The sequence below is a fragment of the Arachis stenosperma genome, chromosome 3 (assembly GCF_014773155.1).
Source record: "Arachis stenosperma cultivar V10309 chromosome 3, arast.V10309.gnm1.PFL2, whole genome shotgun sequence".
Classification (NCBI taxonomy): Eukaryota; Viridiplantae; Streptophyta; class Magnoliopsida; order Fabales; family Fabaceae; genus Arachis; species Arachis stenosperma.
Genome location: NC_080379.1, coordinates 2,303,524 through 2,326,541, shown reverse-complemented (window position 1 = coordinate 2,326,541; position 23,018 = coordinate 2,303,524). Strand labels below are relative to the sequence as shown.

At 33.9% G+C, this 23,018-nt stretch overlaps 4 protein-coding genes across 5 annotated transcripts; 1 reads left to right on the top strand and 3 right to left on the bottom strand.

Moving 5' to 3' along the window:
• Positions 1-5,477: 5,477 nt before the first annotated feature.
• On the top strand, positions 5,478-6,828 carry LOC130968475 (glycine-rich RNA-binding protein 2, mitochondrial-like). The gene is made up of 4 exons (XM_057893763.1): positions 5,478-5,637; positions 5,759-5,827; positions 5,929-6,035; positions 6,119-6,828. The coding sequence occupies exons 1-4, from the start codon at positions 5,526-5,528 to the stop codon at positions 6,167-6,169; spliced, it is 339 nt and encodes a 112-aa protein (XP_057749746.1). The 5' UTR covers positions 5,478-5,525; the 3' UTR covers positions 6,170-6,828.
• Positions 6,829-7,206: 378 nt separating this feature from the next.
• Positions 7,207-9,997, bottom strand: LOC130968471 (UPF0481 protein At3g47200-like). The gene is made up of 2 exons (XM_057893757.1): positions 9,782-9,997; positions 7,207-8,686 (listed from the first exon to the last, which is right to left on the bottom strand). Exon 2 carries the CDS (start codon positions 8,679-8,681, stop codon positions 7,341-7,343), a length of 1,341 nt encoding a protein of 446 aa, XP_057749740.1. The 5' UTR covers positions 8,682-8,686; positions 9,782-9,997; the 3' UTR covers positions 7,207-7,340.
• Positions 9,998-13,382: 3,385 nt separating this feature from the next.
• LOC130968472 (monooxygenase 2-like) lies at positions 13,383-15,488 on the bottom strand. Of its 2 annotated transcripts, none has more exons than XM_057893758.1 (5): positions 14,972-15,488; positions 14,839-14,904; positions 14,597-14,759; positions 14,249-14,477; positions 13,383-14,075 (listed from the first exon to the last, which is right to left on the bottom strand). In XM_057893758.1, the coding sequence occupies exons 1-5, from the start codon at positions 15,322-15,324 to the stop codon at positions 13,672-13,674; spliced, it is 1,215 nt and encodes a 404-aa protein (XP_057749741.1). In that variant the 5' UTR covers positions 15,325-15,488; the 3' UTR covers positions 13,383-13,671. The 2 variants fall into 2 exon arrangements, with proteins under 2 accessions (XP_057749741.1, XP_057749742.1); XM_057893759.1 differs by having other exon boundaries at positions 14,839-14,892.
• A 22-nt stretch (positions 15,489-15,510) lies between these two features.
• LOC130968474 (histone H2B-like) lies at positions 15,511-16,301 on the bottom strand. The gene has a single exon (XM_057893762.1). It carries the CDS (start codon positions 16,197-16,199, stop codon positions 15,753-15,755), a length of 447 nt encoding a protein of 148 aa, XP_057749745.1. The 5' UTR covers positions 16,200-16,301; the 3' UTR covers positions 15,511-15,752.
• Positions 16,302-23,018: the final 6,717 nt, after the last annotated feature.

Here is a 23,018-nt window from a genome sequence, read left to right as displayed (position 1 = left end):
TTTGAAATTGCTCACATCAGCACGTCGGTTACGCTAGTATTTTCAAAGCTACTTGGTAATAGTGCGAACCGATCAACCAATCAAAAAGGTTTTACAAGAACCCAACTTAGCAGGTCGGATGATGAATTGATCCATTGAACTGTCTCAGTTTGATGTGTGCTATGAACCACGCTTAGCCATTAAGGCTCAAGCAATGGTAGTTTTCCTGGCTGAAATGACGCACCCAGATTTTGACATACCGATATCGGAACTTCATGTGGATGGAGCTTCCAATGTCTGGTATGGAGGAGTTGGCCTCATCTTAACCAAGAGAGAGAGAGGACAAGGTGGTTGAGGCCTCCATCAAATTTGAGTTTCCTATTTCAAATATTTAGGCTGAGTTTGAGGCTTTGCTTGCAGGGTTTGCGTTGGCTCAACGGAGCTGCAGGAGTAACCATATTCAGCGATTCGCAGTTGGTGACATCCCAAGTTAATGAGGAATATCAGGCACGGAATTCACTATTACAGCAGTACCTAAAAAAAATACAGCAAGAGGTACAGTCGTTCGATTCTTTTGAAATCCAACATGTACTCAGGGAAAAGAATACACGAGCTGGCGTGTTATCCAAACTCGCATGCACTAAACCCGGAATAGGAAACCATAGTTTCATACAAGAAGTGCTCACGAAGTCTACTATAACCAAACCCCAAGTTCTAATTTTCTGTTCTGGAAATCTCAGTACATGGATGAACCCAGTTTGCTCGTATTTAGAGCATGGGACTTTGCCTAGTGATCCCAAAGAAGCAAAGAAGTTACGACTTAAAGCGGCCAAATATACCATGATAAATGAAAAATTATATAAAAGGAGCGTGTCCCAACCATTGTTAAAATGTTTAAATGACCAACAGACAATGTACGTGTTACAGGAGGTCTACGAGGGCTAATGTGGGCATCACCTGAATGGAAAGTCATTGGCTCAAAAGGTCATTCGAGTTGGGTACTATTGGCCCACCCTCATTAACGATGCCATGAAATATGTAAGGAAATGTAGCAAATGTTAATTGCACGGCAACTTCCACTAGGAACCTCCTCACGAGCGCATATTCGTCATCCCGACAAGGCCATTGCCAAATGGGACTTGGATTTGTTGGGACCTTTTCCATAGGGACAGAGCCAGGTAAAATATCTTATAGTTGCTATAGATTATTTTACCAAGTGGATTGAAGTTGTGCCCTTATCTAGTATCAGCTTTGCTCAATGTCGGAAGTTCGTATGGAGAGAGATCATTGCAAGATTTAGGATTCCCAAATCTATTGTCACATATAACATAACTCAATTCACGGACTCAAGGTTTAAAAAACTGTTGTTCGAATTGGGATTTTGGCAAATATTTATCTCGATGGAGCACCCGCATGCAAATGGACAAGCTGGATCTACTAATAAAACAATCTTAAAAGGGCTAAAGAAAAGATTAGATGAGCGCTTGGGTTCTTGGGCTAACAAGGTGTAGTCAGTACTATGGTCATACCAATCTACAGTGCAATCTATTACCAATGAAACACTCTTCACACTCACCTATGGCAAAAAAGTAGTAATCCCGGTAGAACTTGAGGAGCCAAGTCCAAGAATACTTTTAGAGACCACGGCAACTCATGAAAGCTTGTACCTAATTGATGAAGTCAAAAGTATGGCAAACTTAGCAGAGCAAGCTTTAAAGCAAAGTGTGGCCAAGAGGTACAATATGAAAGACTAAACTAGAAGTTTCCAAGCGGGAGATCTAGTTCTGAGTCAAGCTGATGCCAGGGTACCAGGAACACGAGGTAAGTTAGCTCCAATTTGGAGAGGACTTTTCAGGGTGAAAGAAGCATTGAGAAAGCGGCATATAAATTAGAAACCTTGGATGGTTATGAAGTCCCAAGAAACTGGAATGCAACCCATTTGAAAAGGTATTATTCTTAGGAAATGTTGGAAATTTTCCTTTATTTTTCATCATTAAGTAAAGTAAGTGCACTATTTTCCTAGGCAACTAGTTTTTAATGAGGCATCTATTGTATTCGGCAAAAGGAACCTTCTTTTACAAACTCTATGTTCAAACTCATGTTATGGTTGGAATGCGTTAAATATCCTTTCATCCATGTAAAAGTCAAAATCAAGCTAACATTAAAGTTCGAAATAAAACGATTTAAGGAAGAATGATATGTAGCAAGCAGCGAAACGGTAAAACATTAACAATCATGAGTTAATCCTGAGTATAACGAGAACATATAAAGTTAAAATTCCCAAAAAAAAATGGGAGAAGGTACTGCAAAAATTCTACAGATTCCAAATTATCAAATTCAAAATATTTAAGAAAATAAGTTACAAATTATAATCATAATATCGAAACAACCTTTCCATCCACCACCTTCTTGAAGGCATCGACTTCGGAGACATCCAAGTCAGGAGCCTTCAACTTGATTTGGTCAAGGATGTTCTTCTTGGCATCAAACACGCCATCGACAGCCGCCTGTTCAGCCTTTCTAACCGAAAGATCATGTTCTTCAATTTTCTTCATTATCTCGAAAATCTGCTTCTTCAGAGCTCCTTCCCTTGAGTCAGAGGCAGCTTTGGCTTCCTTCAAACGTTTTACCTTGTTCTCCAGGGAAGTTTGTTTACCTTAAAGGTCAGTAACCGAGGTGTTCAGCTTCTGGATTTGGGTATTTGCCTCAGCAATCATTCTGTCCTTTGAGAGGAACTCTAAGCGAAGACTCGAGATCTCCACCTCTGCGTCTCATACATAATCGCATAGCGTAGGAGCATTCTCTGACATCAGAGAAGTGTATCTTTCAGAGGCATCTTGGTAGGAACTGCCCTGGTATTCTCATCAATGAAATGTTGGTCCACAAATTCGGGAGCTCAAAACCCTTTATCCAATACATGCCTGAACGAATTAGGGATAGAAGCACCAACGTCAGCCTGACCAAAGCTTTTAAGTCTTCTCCAAGTTGGAGAATTGTTTGGGGAGTCTTCCGGAATAATCTGTATCTCAAGACGTTGCCCTTCTCCGCTCTCTTCGACCCCCCGAGGTCGAGGCTAACGGCTGATAGTAGCGGACGAGGAAACCCTACTGACCACCCACGATGTTCGGAGGCTGGGATGATAACCTCCTCTTTATCTCGGCAATGGCAGCAAGTCCCCCGACCAATTTGACTGAAACGCGAAAGATTATAAGTAAGAATGATCATAAGCATATAAGGTGACATGTAAGAACGTCCAGAAGAAAAGAACTCACTTGTAGCTTTCCAAACAGCTTGTTCATTTATCAGTATATTCCTCAAAACAAGGGATTGTTTATTCCACAACATCATTAAAAGGTTAATACCCAAAAGCTCGGCATCATTGATGCCACTAATTGTAATCTTTGGGAAGAAACATTGTAGTTCCAATACAAGTTAAATTTTTTAGCACCCTCCAAAGTCATAAAAAATAGAGTCGTACCTTTCACCGCTTCGATCTTAAAAAACTTTTCTTTAAACCCATGATAGGATTTCTCAAACAAAGTAAAAAGTTTTTTGTTCGGGACACCTTAGAAAACGATGAATCCGTGACCTTGAGACCTAAAAGAAACTGTCAAAGTGAAAAATAAAAGAAGACTCTAAGGGTAGGCTCCAGGAACGAGCACAAAAGCTTGAAACTACGGATAATGGCCCAAGAGTTAGGATGAAGTTGCGAAAGAGAATATCCGATATAAGTCAGCACGCTCACTTGGAAGTCGAAAAATGGTAAGCGGACCCCAATCCTAAAAAACAATGTCTCATACATCCACAGTCATTTTGGGACAGTACCGACATGCTCATTTATGTGGCACAATCGTTCTCCGAACCTTGGCATAGAGAAGACATATAAGTTACTAAGATCAAAATAAAAATAATGTGGACTTCTCGTAGATTGTCAAATTCTTCTTGCGTAATCGTGATAGAAGTAGTCTTAACCTCCTTGGATACCCACGAATGGGTGTCCACCTCAAGCAAACTATTCATCCCTTCGAGGGGAGCAGGCCGGGGTCTCAGCACACTCGTAACACGGCCACGCTCTCAGGTCGCGATAACCTTTTTCCTAGCCATCACGAGAAGACCTATAAAGACACTACCACTATGTCACCATCACTATATTACCAAAAAATAAAAAATTCTAAAGTTACAAGTTCTACAGCTTCCTAAAATAAAACACAAGATACGCCTCGAAAATACAGAAGTTCTGAAAAATAGAGGCAAATAAAAATCATCAATTATATGGGAAAATTCAAAATAGTGGTACACTAAGTACATTAAACCTAATAAAAAATAGTAAATGAAGGAAAATTCAATAAAAAATTCAAACAGCACCAATATCACGAATGATGTGCAAAGCTTGCAAAGAAAAAAAATCTGCAAAACAAATACACAGGAGGAAAAAAAATAAAAAGCTTCACTAACCTTAAACAAAAGTGTTATGAGCGTTGACGGAGAGAGCGACCACAGTGAATAAGGCAACGGAAAGGGAAGACCAAACAGGAGAAGTTCAGTAGGAAGAAGAAACTGATCGCGTTTGGGATTTATTTTAGAAAGTGAAATATGAGTGAGTGAAAGGTAAAGTGGAAGTAAAAGGTGGTTTAATTTTAAATTAATGTTGCATTTATTGTTAGAGAAAGAATTTGAAGGTGAAATTCAAGTTCATAAAACCAACGAATTGTAACCGCTTTGAAAAAAATTATGAGAAACTGTTCAATTTCTTTAAATAAACTCTTCAAAAATCCCAATTTAAAGGCGAGTCTGACTTCCTGAACTCGGATGTCCATGACCAAAAATTCCATGTCCAGGAATCCAAATTAGGAGCCCTATTCTAGACAAAAAAAAAAAAAAAAAACATAACGGACAAACAATTAAATATAAATCATAACATCGAGACTGCTATAATGGATACATTACCAAAGTCTATAACCGTCGATTTCCGACAATAATAACACGACGTAAATGCATTAGATGCTGAGAAAATGATAACCTCACATGATAGAAATAAAAAAAAAACACCCAATCAATAGATAAAGACACAAAGCTCTATACCACCTAATATATTATTAACTTTACCCCTTCGGTTCCTAAGCTCGTCATCGGTACGAACAGTATCATTATTCTTTTGAAAGTGTTGTTTTATGGAAAGCAAATTTTAATTTTACTCTTCATAAATAATTTAGTGCGAATATTCAGTTGATTTATTTTTGTATGAACTATGCGACCCATGCAAAGTGAAAGACTCCAATCAGTTTCGGACCGAGGGACCGAGGTCAATAACCCCTTTGGACATCTTGGGCCAGTGCCCAACATTTTCCGTCCAAGAAAAAACAAAATTATTGTAAGTAAATTGAGGTTAACCCAATGCGCTTGGGCTTCGGCCCAGAGAAGACCCAAAAATATCCATTGTGCTGGTTTTGTGAAATGTTGAAAACGGCGCGTCGTATCTGCATTGTGTGCCATCTGCTACTGCTACCCAGAAAACTACACGTGTGTGTTCGAGTTCGAGTTCGAAGATGCGCCTAAACCCTGCACTTACCAACGCCACCAATCTTCTATTCAAGAACTCTTGCCCTTTTTCTCCCTTGCTATTCCCGCGCCATTCATCTACCAATTTGTTAGTCACAGGTCTCACTCAACTTCTTCAATCGCTTTCATTAATCCTCTTTTTTCTGTTCAATTTAATAGTAAAAACTGCATTTTTTGAGTTTGATTTATGGATTGCAATTTTAACTATTTTGGAACAAAGGACTATCCTATGATACGAACGAAACTGTTCTAAGAGATGCATTTGAACAACACGGCGAATTAATCGAAGGTAAAAATTAAACCATTTTTTTTCCTTTTCGTTCTTCTATTTTGGATTCCTCCATATCGGATTGCGCTACTATATCAGAGATCGAATTTATATTTCTACAGTTAAAGTGATATGTGATCATGTCACTGGCAAATCAAAAGGCTATGGATTCGTTCGCTTCACTACTGAAACTTCAGCTGCTACAGGTCGCAAAGAAATGCATAAAAAGGTCATCTATTTTTCTTGTTGAGAATTTTTTTTGTGTAATTTATATTACTATTGTCTTGAAAATTTTATTAGGGATTTTTGCAGATTATAGATGGGAGACGCATTCGAGTGTGTTATGCTCACAAACAAGCCTAGCTAGCTAGCTACGAAGTGATGCTGCTACTGTTGTCTGGAATTTTTGTTTTGAGCTGGTTAGGGGTTCCTACTTCCTTGGTGTGTAAGGAAAACAAAGAAAGATGAATTAGAGTGTTTTTGGAAATGAAATGATATTCCTCAATGGTGCGCACTTTCTTAAGGATTTCATGGGGTATGGTCATTTGTGTTCTTTCCCTCTCTCCATTGTTGCAAATGGAACTGCAGTCCTTAAGGGACATGGGTTGGCATTAGCTAATTTGATCTACCTGAGGATATTTTCCAGTGATCATAGGAGAATTATGTGTGCTGAGTTCATGCCTTAAAGTTTCTAAGCCACTCAAAAAGGATGGTGTTTGATTTATGGTTTTTGTTAGGGATGAAATCCATTAGGCATTAGTTCATTGCTTTCATAGTTTGTTTTCATCATTACTTTGTAAAATTGTGCCAAACACATCTTATTCTTTATTCTATATATATTTTTAGTTTATTTTCGCTTCATTAATAGACCCTTACTCTACAGAGACATTATGATGTTCTCTGCGAAGTAAGAATTTTTACTCCATAGAGTAATTTAAGGAATCAATGTGTAAGGTTCTCAAATATCACAGAAGGTAGAATAGGATTAGTATAGAGATCGTATAGAGAAAGGGCAGAACTTATTTAATATCTATTAATTATTGAATAATACTACATATCTAAGTCTTTTTGTTAACTAAGTTTAACTAAGTTGGTCTAACACAATAAAAATTCGTTATAGTTAATATTATTCAAAGTCTTATTGTTTAATTTAGTTGGACTTAGTTCATAAAAAGATTTGGATATGTAGCATTACTCTTAATAAATGCTAAATAAGACAAATTCTAGTGGTTTTTGGCTAATTTTTTTTTGTTACTCAACATTTCCGATTTAAAAAGAGTAATTTCTCTATGCTGCCCCTGAACTTCTTGGCTGTTGGGGTTTTTCACACAATGGGGTTACCAATACGACTAATCACACATTGATAAACAACAACAACGACACAAGAAGATACTTTTATTGGATAAAATCAACACAAAAGTCAATTACAACATTATAGCACATACATTACTAAGTCTAAGTAAAACAACAGAGACAATATAGTAGCTGTATTTTCTTTGTTTCTTGTAAAAATTTAAGATGCAAACCTTATTTTTTAGTTGCTGATCTTGGGATGTACAGCATACCAAGCTTGAATAGAAGTGAGAAGCAATGCTGCAACGGCAGCCAGAAAGGCAATGAAAGACCATGGAGTACTGAAATAAGTGCTGCGTCCTTCAGCCAACCAAGTCTTCCATTTCTTTTGGTAATGTTCATTGATTTGATGCTTCACTTGAATATATCCTTTGCTGTAGGCCACAACATTAGTTCTGATCATGTAATTGCACATTTTAGCAGGCAATTCATGGCCTAGTTCATTGAAGAGTTTGGCCACTTCTTTGTCACTTCCGAGCAAGTTTTGGAGGACACCGGCCAACCTGAGTTCCTTCACATCCTCGGCTTCGTCTATCAAGGAATCCATCAAGAAAAAATATGAACAGAATTCGAAGTTGTTGCGAAAATCCGGGCACATCTCGAATGCAATCAAGTTGTGATAGAAATAAGGAGTGACATCATTCACTATCATCATTGGAAGCTTCAATTCTCCGCTAAACAAGTTGGAGGTGAAAGACACGCTGTTCCATTTCCATTCTTCTCTCTTGTTAAGCTTCACATGAATCCCTGCATTCCTAAGATCCCTGATATTTTTGTACCTGTGCCAACGGCCTTCTTCTTGAAGAGGAGGATCCATACTTATTATGTATTCATCTCTGAATGTGTAAAAGGTGCGAACATAATCAAGAAGATGAACCGGTTTAGCTCCATTGCGGTTTATTACCGACCCCTCAATTCCCTTGAAAAGGCCCATGAATACAAAATTATACAGTATATTCTCTAAGTGATATACCGTCTTTTCATCACTTAGCAGCATCAGCAACGTCAATGGAAGCTGGTTCTCCAGCAACAAAATATCTCTCCAGGTATACATCAACTGATCAAGCTTTAGATTCAGTGCTTCTGGATGCTGATCATCAACATTGTCCAAGAAATACAGCAATGCACATCCATCCACAAGCAACAACCAACTCAGTTCGTCGTCATTGTAGCTTCCAATCACATCCTTGCTGAACATGTTCCTCAATTGCTTGATTTCAGCAACTATAATATTATGCTTCAACTTGGCTCCTTCTTCCGTGCTAACAAGGACTTGTTTGCTGAATGTTTCAATGTAGAGGGATGCCCAAAGATGTTTGAATTCTTCTCCCAATTTGAGATTTTGTTCACCATGATGGATGGGACCAAATGATATCATCTTGGGTGTGCAGTACTTGACAAAGTTTGGGTCTTGACGCAATAAAACAGGAATCCTTTGTATCATTGAACGTGGAACTTCATTGTCTCTTGCACATGCTCGACCAAGAAGATGGGCGATCCTTCTGTTCAATGTCTCACCCATTGTCCCTAATAATATATACCACCAAATTAGAATAACTCAATGAGAAATGTTAAAATCTAGCCTTTTGTATTATTATTAGCCAATATTTTGAGTTAACATCTTATTTTATTTAGCTAACACTATATTCTTTAAATATTATGTATAAAATATTGTAAAAGATAGTTATTTAAATTCAGATGTTAAGCTCAGCTAAGATTAGTTATATATGAGATTGCATGGAAAGGAACCACTAATTTGTTAGGAATTGTTTGGATTTGATTGTATGTGATATAACATGGGCAAGATTGCAATCTTCCAATAAGTTTGAGATTAAATACAATTTCATCTAATCTAATTGCTGCAAATTTGTTTTATACTTTTATTTACTCCTTAAGCAAACAATATTGAAGTTATAAAATGAGAAGGAAAGGCAATAACAACAGTGGAGAAAATAAACTATGATTAACGTGTACACACTCAACTTATCATTATTAGCCAATATTTTAAATCAATATTTTATTTTTACATTATTAAAATTTAACTAGCACCGTATTTTTTAAATATATATTATGTATATAAATACTATAAAGGATAATTAAGTAAAATTCAGATGTTAAACTCATCAACTAAATATAATATTATAGTTATAACTATATTTGATTAGAGACTGTTTTGTATGAGTAAAACAATAATAAAGAAAAATAATATTTCAACATACATTTTTTAGGAGATTTTAATTATAATCAATACATAATTACCAAACATTTTATTTTTGCAATTATATTTAAAAAGATTATATTCACTTGCATTGAAGGTTATCTATATGAGCCCTAAACTGATTACAAAAGTCATAAATACACAACAAATGAAAAATACAAAGAGAAATATACATACATATAAAAGATATTGCATGGAAAGGAACCACTAATTTGTTAGGAATAGTTCGGATTAATTCGACATATGTGATATAACATGGGCAAGATTGCAATCTTCAGATAAGTTTGAGATAAAATACAATTTCATCAAATTTAATTGCTGCAAATGTGTTTTATTTTGTTATAAAATTAGAACGAAATCTGATAATAACACCGGAGAAAATAAACTATGTTCATCGAACTCACCTTACTATGTGAACAGTGAACACACTCGAGTATTGTTCAGATTCTAATCAACTTGCACGTTGTACCCACGTACGTATATATTAAGTATGAAGTATAACACACTTGTTCTGACACAAAAGAATGTAATGCAAGATATTAAAGGGCCTGGGAATTTAAGAGATATATATATATATATATATATATATATATATATATATAGAGAACTATCGAAGATGGTTATGAACTAGCTAGTAACGAACTTAGATTCTGATAAAACGAATCAAATAAGAGTTGAAGAAGTATGCATCTTCTAATTGGAAAGTTCGCGTTAACATGGCTCCACAATCCACATTCACGCGCCTTTAAAGACCACGCCCTTATTAGCCTGCACCGTGGAAAAAACAAGAAAAGAAACGAGTCCTTAAATTTGAATATTGACTCAAATTTGGAGGAGCTTATCAAGTAAAAATAGATGGAAATTAATTAGCCCTTAAGGCCTTAACAATCTTTATTTTATTTTGCAATTTTCTAATAGGTAATTGGACATTCATAGTTAGTTTTTAAAATAATTTATTAAAACTATTTTTTTTAATTCCAGCAGTTATGTTTAATAAATGGAAAAATCAAAATAAAAGTTTATTTTCAATAAACACAAGTTATAATATTTGTATTTGTGGAGATGGAATCAATGCTTGATATCAATGATGATGAATCTAACTTATACATATTAATAGAAATAATTCTCAGTTTGATTTTTAAAATTTTTCAGATGTTCATTAAAATGGTCATTGACATCTCAAAATGATCAATTTAATTCTTGAATTTATAAATAGTAAATCCCATTATTCTCCAATTCAACTACTGCTAACATAGTGCTAATGCTAACATAGTGCTAATATAGTGTTAAAGTACGGTGTTAGTGGGATATTCTCCATGGTAGCGATAAAAGTGTTTGTTGGCTAAGAAAGTTAAAACTTTTATAAATAAAAAAATTAAATAATAAAATTTTTAGTTATTATTTTTATGTAAAAATTTAATCTTTTACTAATAATTAATTTTAATATTTGTTATTTAAAATTTAAAAAAACTTAACGTATATACTCTTATATTTGATTAGATGTAAATCTATTACATAAACAGAAATAATTAATTTTTAATTTTTTATACTTATTATTTAAAAATAATATTTTTTTCATGTATATAAAAATATAATTACGTATTAGAATAAAAAAAATTTATATTGATAGTTGTAAAATTAACTCAAAATTATTATTTTTTAAAATAATTGAATATTTATTTAACTTTTAATCACATTAGTATTTTTTTTCAAATTATATGTAATAAATATTTGAATATAGATTAGAAAGATAAACAATAAAAATTTAAAACTAATGAAAATTTAAAAAAATATGCATATAATAATAATATTTTTTATTTGAATTATATTATTTTGTTAATTTTATTTTTTGTAGAATAGAAAGAGAGAGAGAAATATAGTGAGTTTGTTAATTTTAGAAAAAAAAATATTTTAATTGTAATAAAAATATTTTGTGACACATTTTGATTTATCAAATTACTAGTATAAAATATAAATTATATACAGAGTGGGAATGATAGAGAGAAATAGAAAGAGAGAGAGAGTTAGATAAGAGAATGTAGGAAAAAAGTTTATTAATTTTGGAGAGAAATATTTTCTCTCAATTTTAATAAGAGAGTGTCATGTAACATATTTTAGTTATTAAATTAGTTAGTAATATATAATATATAATATAGCTATATTTCAATTTTTATTTCAATATTTTAATTTTAATTTAATTTGAATGCAATTAGAAAATATCATATTAAACATTTTAATTGTCAAATTTGTAATTAGTTAATTATAATGATATATAAGAGAGATAGAGTGGGTGAAAGAATGATAGAGATAGAAAAATAGAGAGGAAGAAAGGAGAACTCTTCAAATTTTAGAAGAAAAAATTTAATTTTAATTGTAATAAAAATGTGACATGTAATATATTTTAATTGTAAACTTAATAATATATAATATTCAACAAATATAATAGATTCTCAATAGTAAGATGACACTACTAAAATTTTAATATAATCAAATAAATATTTTAAATTAATTAATTAATTTTATATTAGTATAGAGACTAAAATGAGTTGAATTAACGAATTTAGCACATATTTAATTAATTCTAAAATCTTAGCCATGTTATTTTACAGTTAGAATGCCACGCTTGTACCGAAACATTTTATATTACTACTGTGTTAACCATAATTGAATTAAGAATGAATGGATATTCACAATTTGTAAATTTTAGAATTAATTTGGTTGTTTTTAAAAACTAGAAATTTGAACAATTCAAAGATCCATTTGAACCAATTAACAGTGGAGTTTGTTCTGAGTTATGATCAAAGTATGTACGAGTAAAGCTTAAGCTAACATCACTTGCATCCACATCGCGACCGCCGGGTCAGAGGTGGCCCATTTGGCGATTAGTCTATGAGAAATGTAGACCGAATTCATTTCTAATGTGCTTAGTGCAAATCGGACCTGTGTATTTTTGTCCACAGTATATGAAATAATATCTTTTCGTTATTTATTGAAATAATAAAAAAAAGGTCGTCTTTCACTCTTTCATCTAATGTATAAAGATTTAGTATTTTTCCTAAGCTTTTGAATGTTATGTATATTTCTAAATTTGAGTATTATATCCGTACCCTCAAACTATTAATTAGAGTCAACCATTCTTAACAGTTTGTGAATTATACCTTTAAGCACATTTATTGATAAAATATTAAAATGTTATAGTTTTGGGAAACTATATTGTTGAATGCATGGCACCTTCGCAGAAAAGTTAGAGTATCGTATACAAAGGGTGAGAAGGTGCTATATATGTATATCAAATATTGCTACTTGTGGTCACTTCATGTTTTTTTTTTTTTTTTATATTTTTTTTGTAGCTTTAGAAAATGAGAATTTCACAAATTAATTATTCAAAGGAAATAAATATAAATTCAAAGTCAGTAAGTTCTTTAAAATGTTTTTTTCTGAAATTTCCATCTGCTTCCGGCACGTGACAAGACTTTTAGGAATTTCCAGATTTCACTTTATTTATCATTTCAACGCCAATATTTTTTATAGCTCGTGTTGACTAGAGGTTAATTCCTCTTAGCCAAATAGCAAACATATGAAGTGACGACATCTAGCGGTATACAACCGGATTTTATATTGATGACATAATGCAGTGAGAGTCTAGTATATCTATTTAGTGATATATATGGATGGTTAATTTTAGCCTATGGATAAAAGACATGGAGGTTCCCCAGTTTTGAGGATGTGGATTCAGGAAGAGACCAACCAAAGAAAGAAACTGGTGTCTCAGTACCGAAATCTAGATAGAAATTTTTTAAAATGAGCAATGCTAGGGACCAGTAATTTTTGTGATTGTTAGCTATCAACTAGCCATCAATGATGATTTGATAGTGTGAGATTGGTGTGAGATTTCATCCAATAGTTTACCTTTCTCTGCTGGTTACATGCTGGCCAAAATTCAATAAAACTACTACCCCCAAGACTTTTCCTTGTAAAATTTTAAGAGTGTATAGAAACCAAATAGAATGCTAATATGGTTCTTTATTCAGTGGTATTAGTTTACAACAAAAGTATCTTTCCCCAAGCTTAATTAATGGGGATGAACAACAAATAATTAAGTGATAAAACTATAAATAATTCTATAGAAAATGATACAATTAGAACGAAACTAGTATACCTTAAACATCACCTTTCATTGCTTCTCTTCTTGTAGACTCTCACAAGTGAAATTTGTATGCTCAAGCATCGGTTTAAGGCTTGCTAGCTTTGGTATGATAACCTTGTTCCTAATAGAACACACCAATGGATTCTCCTAATGCAATATGGAACCCACAAGGTGTGCGCGTACGGTTAGTGGAAACACACGGCGCCATCTTTCTGAGCCATACGACCTGAATGCTTCTTCAACAGAGTCTTGGTCTTTAGACTTGATGGCCCCTGCAAGCTTCTTAGCAAGAACCACTGCATCCTCAAGTGCACAACAAGCTCCTTGGCCAAGATTTGGGGTCATCGGGTGCCACGCATCTCCAACCAACACAATTCGACCCGTGGAAGCAGGTGGACTTATGGTTGGCCAAAGCCAACGATCTGCCAGCGGATTCCTGATAATGGTATCGTCCGGTGTAGAGTCCACTATGTCTAAAAGCTCTGAAGGCCAATTCCTAACTAGTTCTTTGGCTTGCTTCTTAAGCACGGATGAATCAGTTGTGCTTGGACCTACCATTTAAAATCTAATTTCCATTAGAGCCTAGAAAACATTTAACACTTGTCCACTTATTCAGAGTAAGATATATAGTAAGATATGATCCAGTATGATAATAGTGTAAAACTCTTGAGATTAACACAATAATCAATATTAATAACTTATATGGAATTTTGTTATTTAGGACCTGGCGATGGACTGTTGAAGCAGACAAACCAGTATACTTTGGTGGGAGAAACAGGAACATATGCTGCACGCACCCCTCTTCCGTAGAAGTAATTCACTCTTGGTTCATAAGGCTGACCATCTGAATAAGTAGCAAGTCCGCGGATATCGCAATAGCCAACGTACTTTGGCTCATGAAACCCCATCCACTTAGCTATCGGTGATCCAATCCCAGCGTACCCTATTACAGTCTACACATGAAATCAACTTACTTTCTGAGAACTAATTCAACTTGATCATCACACTCGGCTGAATGGAGAATTGGTAATCATGCAAATAATTGATACTTGATTAGTCCACAGTAACAAACCGTTGCATGCAGCTTAGAGCCATCTGCAAGTTCCAGCAAGATGTCTCCCTCTGAAGTTGGTTCAATCCTAGCTAGCTTGGAAGAAAATTGAATGGCACCTTTGGGGAGCTCAGAAGCCAACGTTTCCAATAGTATTCTCCTCTCCACACCACGTAACTCTTGGCTGTCGGTAAGAATATGATCATAAAACAATATTAATAATTAGAAGAAAAAAAAGAAAAACAAGTTTGCTTCACTCTTGCCTTGGATCTTCTTCAAGCAAATTGAATGAGCGTAGTTGATTCCCATCCTCGGATCTGATAACCAACCTGTGCAACTGATATTATGAAAAATATGAACCACCTCATCGAAATTGATATTCATGAATCATCATACCCTTCAATTTGCGAGAATTTAGATCTGAGACGATTCGCTACTCCAATAGCATCAAGTACGCTCCAACCATTCTTGGAAAGCGTAAGGGAAGTTCCACCGCTACGGAAAGACTCCGCCTGCTCCAGTACGGTCGACTTCACTCCAAGCCTGTCAAGGGAGACAGCGGTTGCAAGCCCTGCGATCCCACCACCAACGATCACAACCTCTTCCTTTCGAACTTCACCATTCCCTCGATTTGAAGGCTGGAAGGAACCGCTGCGCATCAACATCTTTGTGGCATGAGAAAGCGTTGATACAAGAGCTGAAGGAGATCTCAGGATCGTAAGACTCGAGGTTGCCGAAGCCATGGCCATCACCGTTAACTGCTACTTCGAACTTGCTAGCTACCACGTTGGTGTTGACCTGTTGACTATGTAAGAGGAAGAAATATCTCGGTTTTTTTTTTTAAATCGCGAAGGCCCAAATTACGCCTGGCCCACATGTTATGTTAAGTAATAGTTAATTATCATTTATGATCCCAGCTTTACTACTCAAGCGAATATGTCAAACTCTTCTAATAATGCACTGTCATTAATAAGGAAGCTTTCAAGATACGATAACAGCAGTATGCGATCCTATCCTATACCATACCGTCAATTCTACATTTCCATCCACAAAAGGATCGAGCAGATCCAATTTCTTCAATTACAAGATATTAAAAATAAAAGGCACTACTTCAAATCTAAACATACTTCTAACAAATTCCTAACACGGAAAACCCTCAAAATACAAAGGACATCGTTTAAGAGCTGGTAAACTTAGTCACCGCCTTGGTACCCTCAGAAACGGCGTGCTTAGCCAACTCTCCGGGCAGCACGAGTCTGACCGCGGTCTGGATTTCCCTCGAGGTGATAGTTGGCTTCTTGTTGTATCGGGCAAGTCTAGAAGCTTCTTGGGCGAGCTTCTCGAAGATGTCGTTGATGAAGCTGTTCATGATTCCCATGGCCTTGCTGGAGATACCGATGTCAGGGTGGACTTGCTTCAGAACCTTGAAGATGTAGATCTTGTAGGTCTCAACGTTCTTCTTGTTCCTCTTCTTCTTCTTGTCCCCGGCGGCGGCACCTTCCTTCGGCAGCTTCTTTCCTGCCTTTGGCTTCTTCTCCGCCGGTGGAGCTTTCTCAGCCACGGCGGATTTCTTCTCCTCAGCCGGCTTCTTCTCAGCTGGTTTCTTCTCTGCCTTAGGTGCCATCACGAACCAATATTTTGAGATTCTGAATGATATTAGGGTATGGAATTTATTGGGGCTTCTGTTTCAGGAAATTGAGAACGAGTTGAATTGTGTGTGTTTTGGATGGGTGGTTGCAGTTGCTTATATATAAAAACAATTTGGCGTTTTTATTGGCTACTGGGGTTTCATGCGGATCGATGACGTGGAAAATTCTCCATCCGTGAAATAACGTTCTTAAAGTAAAACATGAATCGACGGTCGCGATGTATTGATTTGAGAAGTATAGGATGCGGATTGTTGAGTTGGGCATTGCATCCAGCGTTGAAGCGCATTTGTGGACTCTGTAAATGGACGACCGAGATGTGAATGAGAAAGTAGGGAATCTCCCTGCGCGCCTAAACCCAAATAGACAATTACCCTTCATCTTGCGCGGGTTAACTTTCAAATTAAGTTTTCCCAAATTTTTAGCCAAATCAAAATTGAATACTTTAATTTCTTTTACACAAGTTTATTTGTTTTTGCTAAAAGTAAGGTATGAATTTAAAAAAAACTAATCCATCATATTCAGAATTAAGATATTAAGCTTTTATGTTTCAAAACTATTTTCATCTTCAAAATTCAAATAAACATACGATTAAAACGTTTTGGAAATATATATTTTTCTTTTAATCTAAATTGTTGTCTTTTTTTCAGAAATTAATTAATTAATAGAAGTAAAAATGGTGATCTTTAAGTATATTGTTGTATGTCGTGTAATTTATAAATGTGGATTTGCTAAAATCAGTAACTCACAAAATGTAGGTTATATTTTGACCGGAACAAAATACGCAAAAGTTGCATGCAGCTGCAAAATGCAGCTTGCGTTTGGCAGGAAAAGAGAAGAAAATCTCAAAACGTGTGTCTGCCTCTTGCATGTAGACTAGAACTGTTGTGTTGACCATCTGAGAACTCTCAAAATAGAGGTTACATTTGGTAGCTGTCAGGGACAAAATGCAGGTTGCTTTTGGCAGGTTCTTGGCTGCATGAACATCACGTGTTGGAGGAAAGTGTTGAACGGGTCTTTATAACACAAAATACAGGAAAAAAGAGTTGAAAGAATTGTTCAAAAAGAGTTTACGGTGAGGGGTTGCAAGGGTTGTTCAGAGAGCTTGTGGGAGGAAGAAGAAGAGTATAAGGTTTAGGGTTTCAGATAGTTTAAAACGAAAAATGATTCGTGATTTTACTAAACCTGAAAAACACATTATTGAATATTCGGATCATCCTCAATGGGTAAGTATTTTTTTTTTAATTTTATGATATATATATATATTTGGATTTTATTTATTTATGTTATAAACTTATAATTAGTAATTTATTATTATTATTATTATTTTCACCAGTGGCTTGCAGTGTCTAAATACTACAATATACGGATAGAAGCTCTAAAAACATGATGGAGAATTCTTACACCTTAAACCTCCTTACTCTCACGGTAAATGGGGAGCGTTTTTATTTGAACACGAGACTTTAGCATCTTCGCAATCATTACTTTCAACCATACTGGCAGAGTTTGGTAAAAAACTTTCTAATCACCGAAAATTTTTGCGACTGATTTCTACTTTGCCAACCAAGCCTTGCGAAAACTAATAGTATAGTTGAACCTGGCATGAACTTCTACAATAATAGACTTTACCTTCATCAACGGGTCAGCTTCAACCAACGGCCTGATGGCATCTACAATTGTATCTGGTCCAACTTGGCATGATCTTGTGAAATCGTGCCCATGGTGCACGTGTATTTGCCATTGTATTTCCTGATTTTCCAACACCCCTTCTTTCGAATCAAGCTAGCTCGGATAAGTCAATCGCACCCTGCACCATAACCCTTGCAGTTCGCATAGAATGTTTGCGGCTCAAACTCATAAATAGTGAAATCAATTCTTCTAGAGATAGTATAGCTTTTGATTGCAGATATCACCGACTCTCTAGAACCAAATTTCATTTCGACACTAAACTCATCATCTTTCGCCGCAACGTTGCCTTCCCCTATGACATGCAAACCACCGTCAGTTGGACAAGACAAATAAAATAAATAGAAGTGGCAACTTAATAATCATAAGATAACATATCGATATTCGCATACTCAGGAAATTCCAGGGCATGCATGGCTTCGAGATCCATAGTCCGCATAAAAGATGAAATGCCAAAGAGATGCTGATTACAATCGCATGCGCCTCACTTTGTGCCGCCGGATTGCCTGCCAAGTCTCTGTCATCGTTTTCGTCATCAACTTTATAGTTGGCTTCAACCTCTTTTTCACTGTCGTTGTTATCTTCTTCCCAATCTATATCCCCGAGTTGATCAACCTAGAAATCGTCGCCAACCGCATCCATCCTCGTATGTTGCTCAAGCTCAACGTACAACTCTATCATCCACTGCATGCATGCGTCGTCAGTGATGGACATTAGTTGAAACTGTATCAGCCCACCAAATACTTGTACAGAATTGTCTTACAAAATATTGTTCACTATTTTTCAAAATGTGACTTTCTATGTTCCCACAAATACCATTTTGCAACTCTACAAAACTCATGGTACATGGAATAGCAAATGAAAACGGACACTTACATACAAAAGCCACTTCTTCATGTATGTTTGGTATAATCTCACCATTATAATACACTCGCATATTTATAATACCTTTCCTAATCTCAATCTCACCTAATCCGATTTTTTTGACACTATTAAATGCCAAAAAAAACTCACAAATATGAGATATATGAAAGAAAGAGTAATAGAAGTAGAAGGGAGGTGAGAAACTTTGGATGTGTCTCCTTTCGTATTTATATCCAAGACTCTCGTTTAAAATAATTTTTTCTACACAAAACGCAACCTATTTTGGACCTGTTTTGGAGTTTCAAAAAGAAAATTAAACATTGTGCATCCATAAACGCAGACTGTGTTTGGACCTAAAGAAAATAACAAAAAAAAATAAAAATTCTAAAAAGCATAAAACTAGGCTGCATTTTGATTATTTATGATTAAAAAAAAATGGCTTTTTTACCTAAATGCGCATCTAAAAAACATTAATTCTCAAAATGCGCATGGCTGAAAATCTTTTTGAAAATGCACATTGCCATTTCTTGGCCTATGCCCGTGAAATGGATTTGAACTCCATTTCACTGAAGGTGCCCACGAAATGGGCAATACATGTCAGGGCTAGCTCCCACGAAATGGCTATCCCATTTCCATGGTGGCAGCAGCGAAATGGAAGGAAGAATTCTGAGCAGGCAGACGTGAAATGGGTGTACTGACGAGTTGAGACTCCATGTCTCATTGATAGCAATATTTATGGATATTTGTCTTTGTTAAAATTTAAATGTGACAACTTGATAGCAATATTTGTGGAGATTTGTCTTTGTTAAAATTTAAATGTGACAACTTTATTTATTGATATTATATTCATTCATGAAGTCAAAATAATATGATCAACGTTGTTACCGGTTAATATTTCATATTTTATAACATGATTTTCAAGTTTTCAAATATATATATAGACTTATTTATTTATAAAAGCTATTAGATTGATTAATATTCCTTAGTAATATTACTAAAATACTATCGTTGAGTATTAATTTGTGTGAAAAAAATCATAATAACTTTGGTATTCAATATATATATATATATATATATATATATATATATATTTATTCTATAAAAAAAGTGTTATTCCTAGATTGATAAATGTATTTTTCTCTCATTTTTATACCAGTTTATTTGCCAATATAATACAAAAATGTATTTTTCTCCCATATTTTAAGATAGTATAGTCATCCATTTTTGTTAACGTAATTATTGGCAAATAAACTGGTATAAAAATTGGAGAAAAATACATTTATCAATTTAGGAATAACACTTTTTTTATAGAATAAATTATATATATATATTGAATACTAAAGTTATTATGGTTTTTTTCACACAAATTAATACTCAACGATAGTATTTTAGTAATATTACTAAGGAATATTAATCAATCTAATAGCTTTTATAAATAAATAAGTCTATATATATATATTTAAAAACTTGAAAATCATGTCATAAAATGTGAAACATTAACCGGTAACAACGTTGATCATATTGTTTTGACTTCATGAATGAATATAATACCAATAAATAAAGTTGTCACATTTAAATTTTAACAAAGACAAATCTCCACAAGTATTGCTATCAATGAGACATGGAGTCTCAACTCGACAGTACACCCATTTCACGCCTGCCTGTCCAGAGTTCTTCCTTCTATTTCACTGCTGTCACCATAGAAATGGGATAGCCATTTCATGGAAGCTGGCCCGGACATGTATTGCCCATTTCGTGGGCACCTTCAGTGAAATGGAGTTCAAATCCATTTCACGGGCACAAGCCAAGAAATGGCAATGCGCATTTTCAGAAAAATTTTCAGCCATGTGCATTTTGAGAATTAATGTTTTTTAGATGCGCATTTAGGTAAAAATGCCTAAAAAAACAATAAAAAATGGTAAAACACAGGTTGCAATTTTGAGTTGACACTATAGCGTAATTTTTTTGCACACCTCAATTTTATTAGATTACACCATAATTTTTTTCATATAGAAAAAAATGAGCCTCTTTTTTCTTACAAGTTCAGTTAAAATTTTGGTACCAGCTATACAGGATAATTTGAAATTTTTATGTCATTTTATAGGGTTTAGATAATTTTATTGTACAGAAGTTATTTTTATAGTTATAACTTTAATTTCGTTTGTTCGTAAATAAATTTATCAGCATTTAAAATTTGGTGAAAATTCAGGTGCAGTCGACTTCACGTGAAGTTAATACTTGAGAGCCATTAGATGAAAATTTAGTCAAATTAGTCAAATCATCTAACGACTCTTAAGTATTAATTTCACGTGAAGTCAACTAAATTTGAATTTCCACCTTAAAATTTTCATGAATAAAAATGATAACTTACTCGTAAAAACTATTTTTAACTACAAAATTTTTAATTAGATTCAATGTTTGAATTAAGGAATAATTATATGCATATACCATTTAAACCAACCCCGTAGGCTAAAGTTACAAAACTAGTTGATCATAAAAATATTTGACTAACGTGATTCGTGGTACTATTATATTGGAACTATTTTTAAATGAATAATATCAGACTGATTTGAGTTTGGCTAATATCGACCTAACTAGTAATAACTAATAAGTAATAACCCTCCACCCACAAGGCTACATTGACAAATTTTGTTACGTACGTAGCTTTCATTAATTAGCATAGTATATATATATTCAATGTGAATTAGTTCTTCGATATAGTTGCGAACACTCTTTATACCAGTTCGATAGAGAATAACATATTGTGAGGAGGCTTCGGCAAATGATAAAATGTTTTATTGTCTCCTTTTTTTTATCATATGTTGTATTGTGTCTTTATGTTATGAAAAATATTTTCTAGTTGAGCTTCAATTTATATAAAGGTAAGTTTTTGTAATTAATTGATGATTTTTTTTATAATTTAGATATTTTAAATTTTAAATTTTTATTTTTGAGTAATTTTTTTATATTTTTTCTTAGTTCTACTTATAAATAAATGATAAGAGATTACATTTACATTTAAAAGTAAAATTTAAAATTTAAAAAAATTAAATTCTTTTTGTTTAGCTCATCAAAATCAGTCATCAGGTATCGTCTACATACCGTGTATAGTTAGAATAGTCTCGGTTGACTGGCAGGGACGGATCCAGAAATGATATTATGGGGGGGCCAATAACACATATAATATTAAAAATTATGTAAAAAAATTATATAATATAGGATGTATTACAAAAATATATTGACAGAGAATATATTTTAAAGTAAAAAAAATATGTGTATATTTTTTACTAACAAAATAGTCGATTCTTCATATCATAAAATTCACCGATAATGGAATTTGTGTAAAATTTTTCAGTAATTTTTTTTTCAATATAATTAAAAGAAAATTATCAAGAAATTCATCTTTTATTTTGTTTCTAAGTTATTTTTTACAATATTCATAGTTGAAAAAGATCTCTTAATTGTAGCAATTGAAACAGAGAGAATTATTAGCAAATGAATAAAAAAAGACGGCTATAAGAAGAAAAAGAATTCACTTTATGATATTTGAAATTTTTTATTTAATTAAAAAATATTAGTAATAATATCTTTTTCATATTTCTTTAATATTGTTACTTACTTTTTAGATATTAAAAATTATTAATATTTAAATTAGACTGAATTTTTATTTATACTAGACTAAATACTAAATATTTTTTTAAAAAAATTAAATTATACATAATAACTTATTACTCTTAAAAAAAGTTGGGGGGGGCCGAGGCCGCCACTCGCCCCCCCTTATGTCCGTCCCTGTTGACTGGACACCGTATGTTGATTCAGATATCAAGTATTTTATTCCTCGATTTATCTTTGAAAATATTTTGTCATAGAATGCTATGTTTTCTTTAACAAACTATATATATAAAAAGAAAGTTAATGACTTGATTAAACAATAAATAAATTTTGAAAAAGTATGGGAAGACAATGAATTTAGTGTATAATGTATATAAGAAGGATAAAATTAAAATTATAATTATTTAATAATTAATTTAATTAATTCTTAATAATTTCGAATTTTAAATTTAAAAAATATAAGGATTTGATTATTGAAAAGTTTCTCTATTTTACGCCTGCGAAGAACGTGCTGCAGTTTCTTCCACCCTCTCCGAACTGACTCCGCGAAGATCACCACTATCTGCCGCCTAGAACGCAATCCGACGCTGCCCAACTGTCCAAAGACATTTGACGAAGACACCCCCTTCACGCAC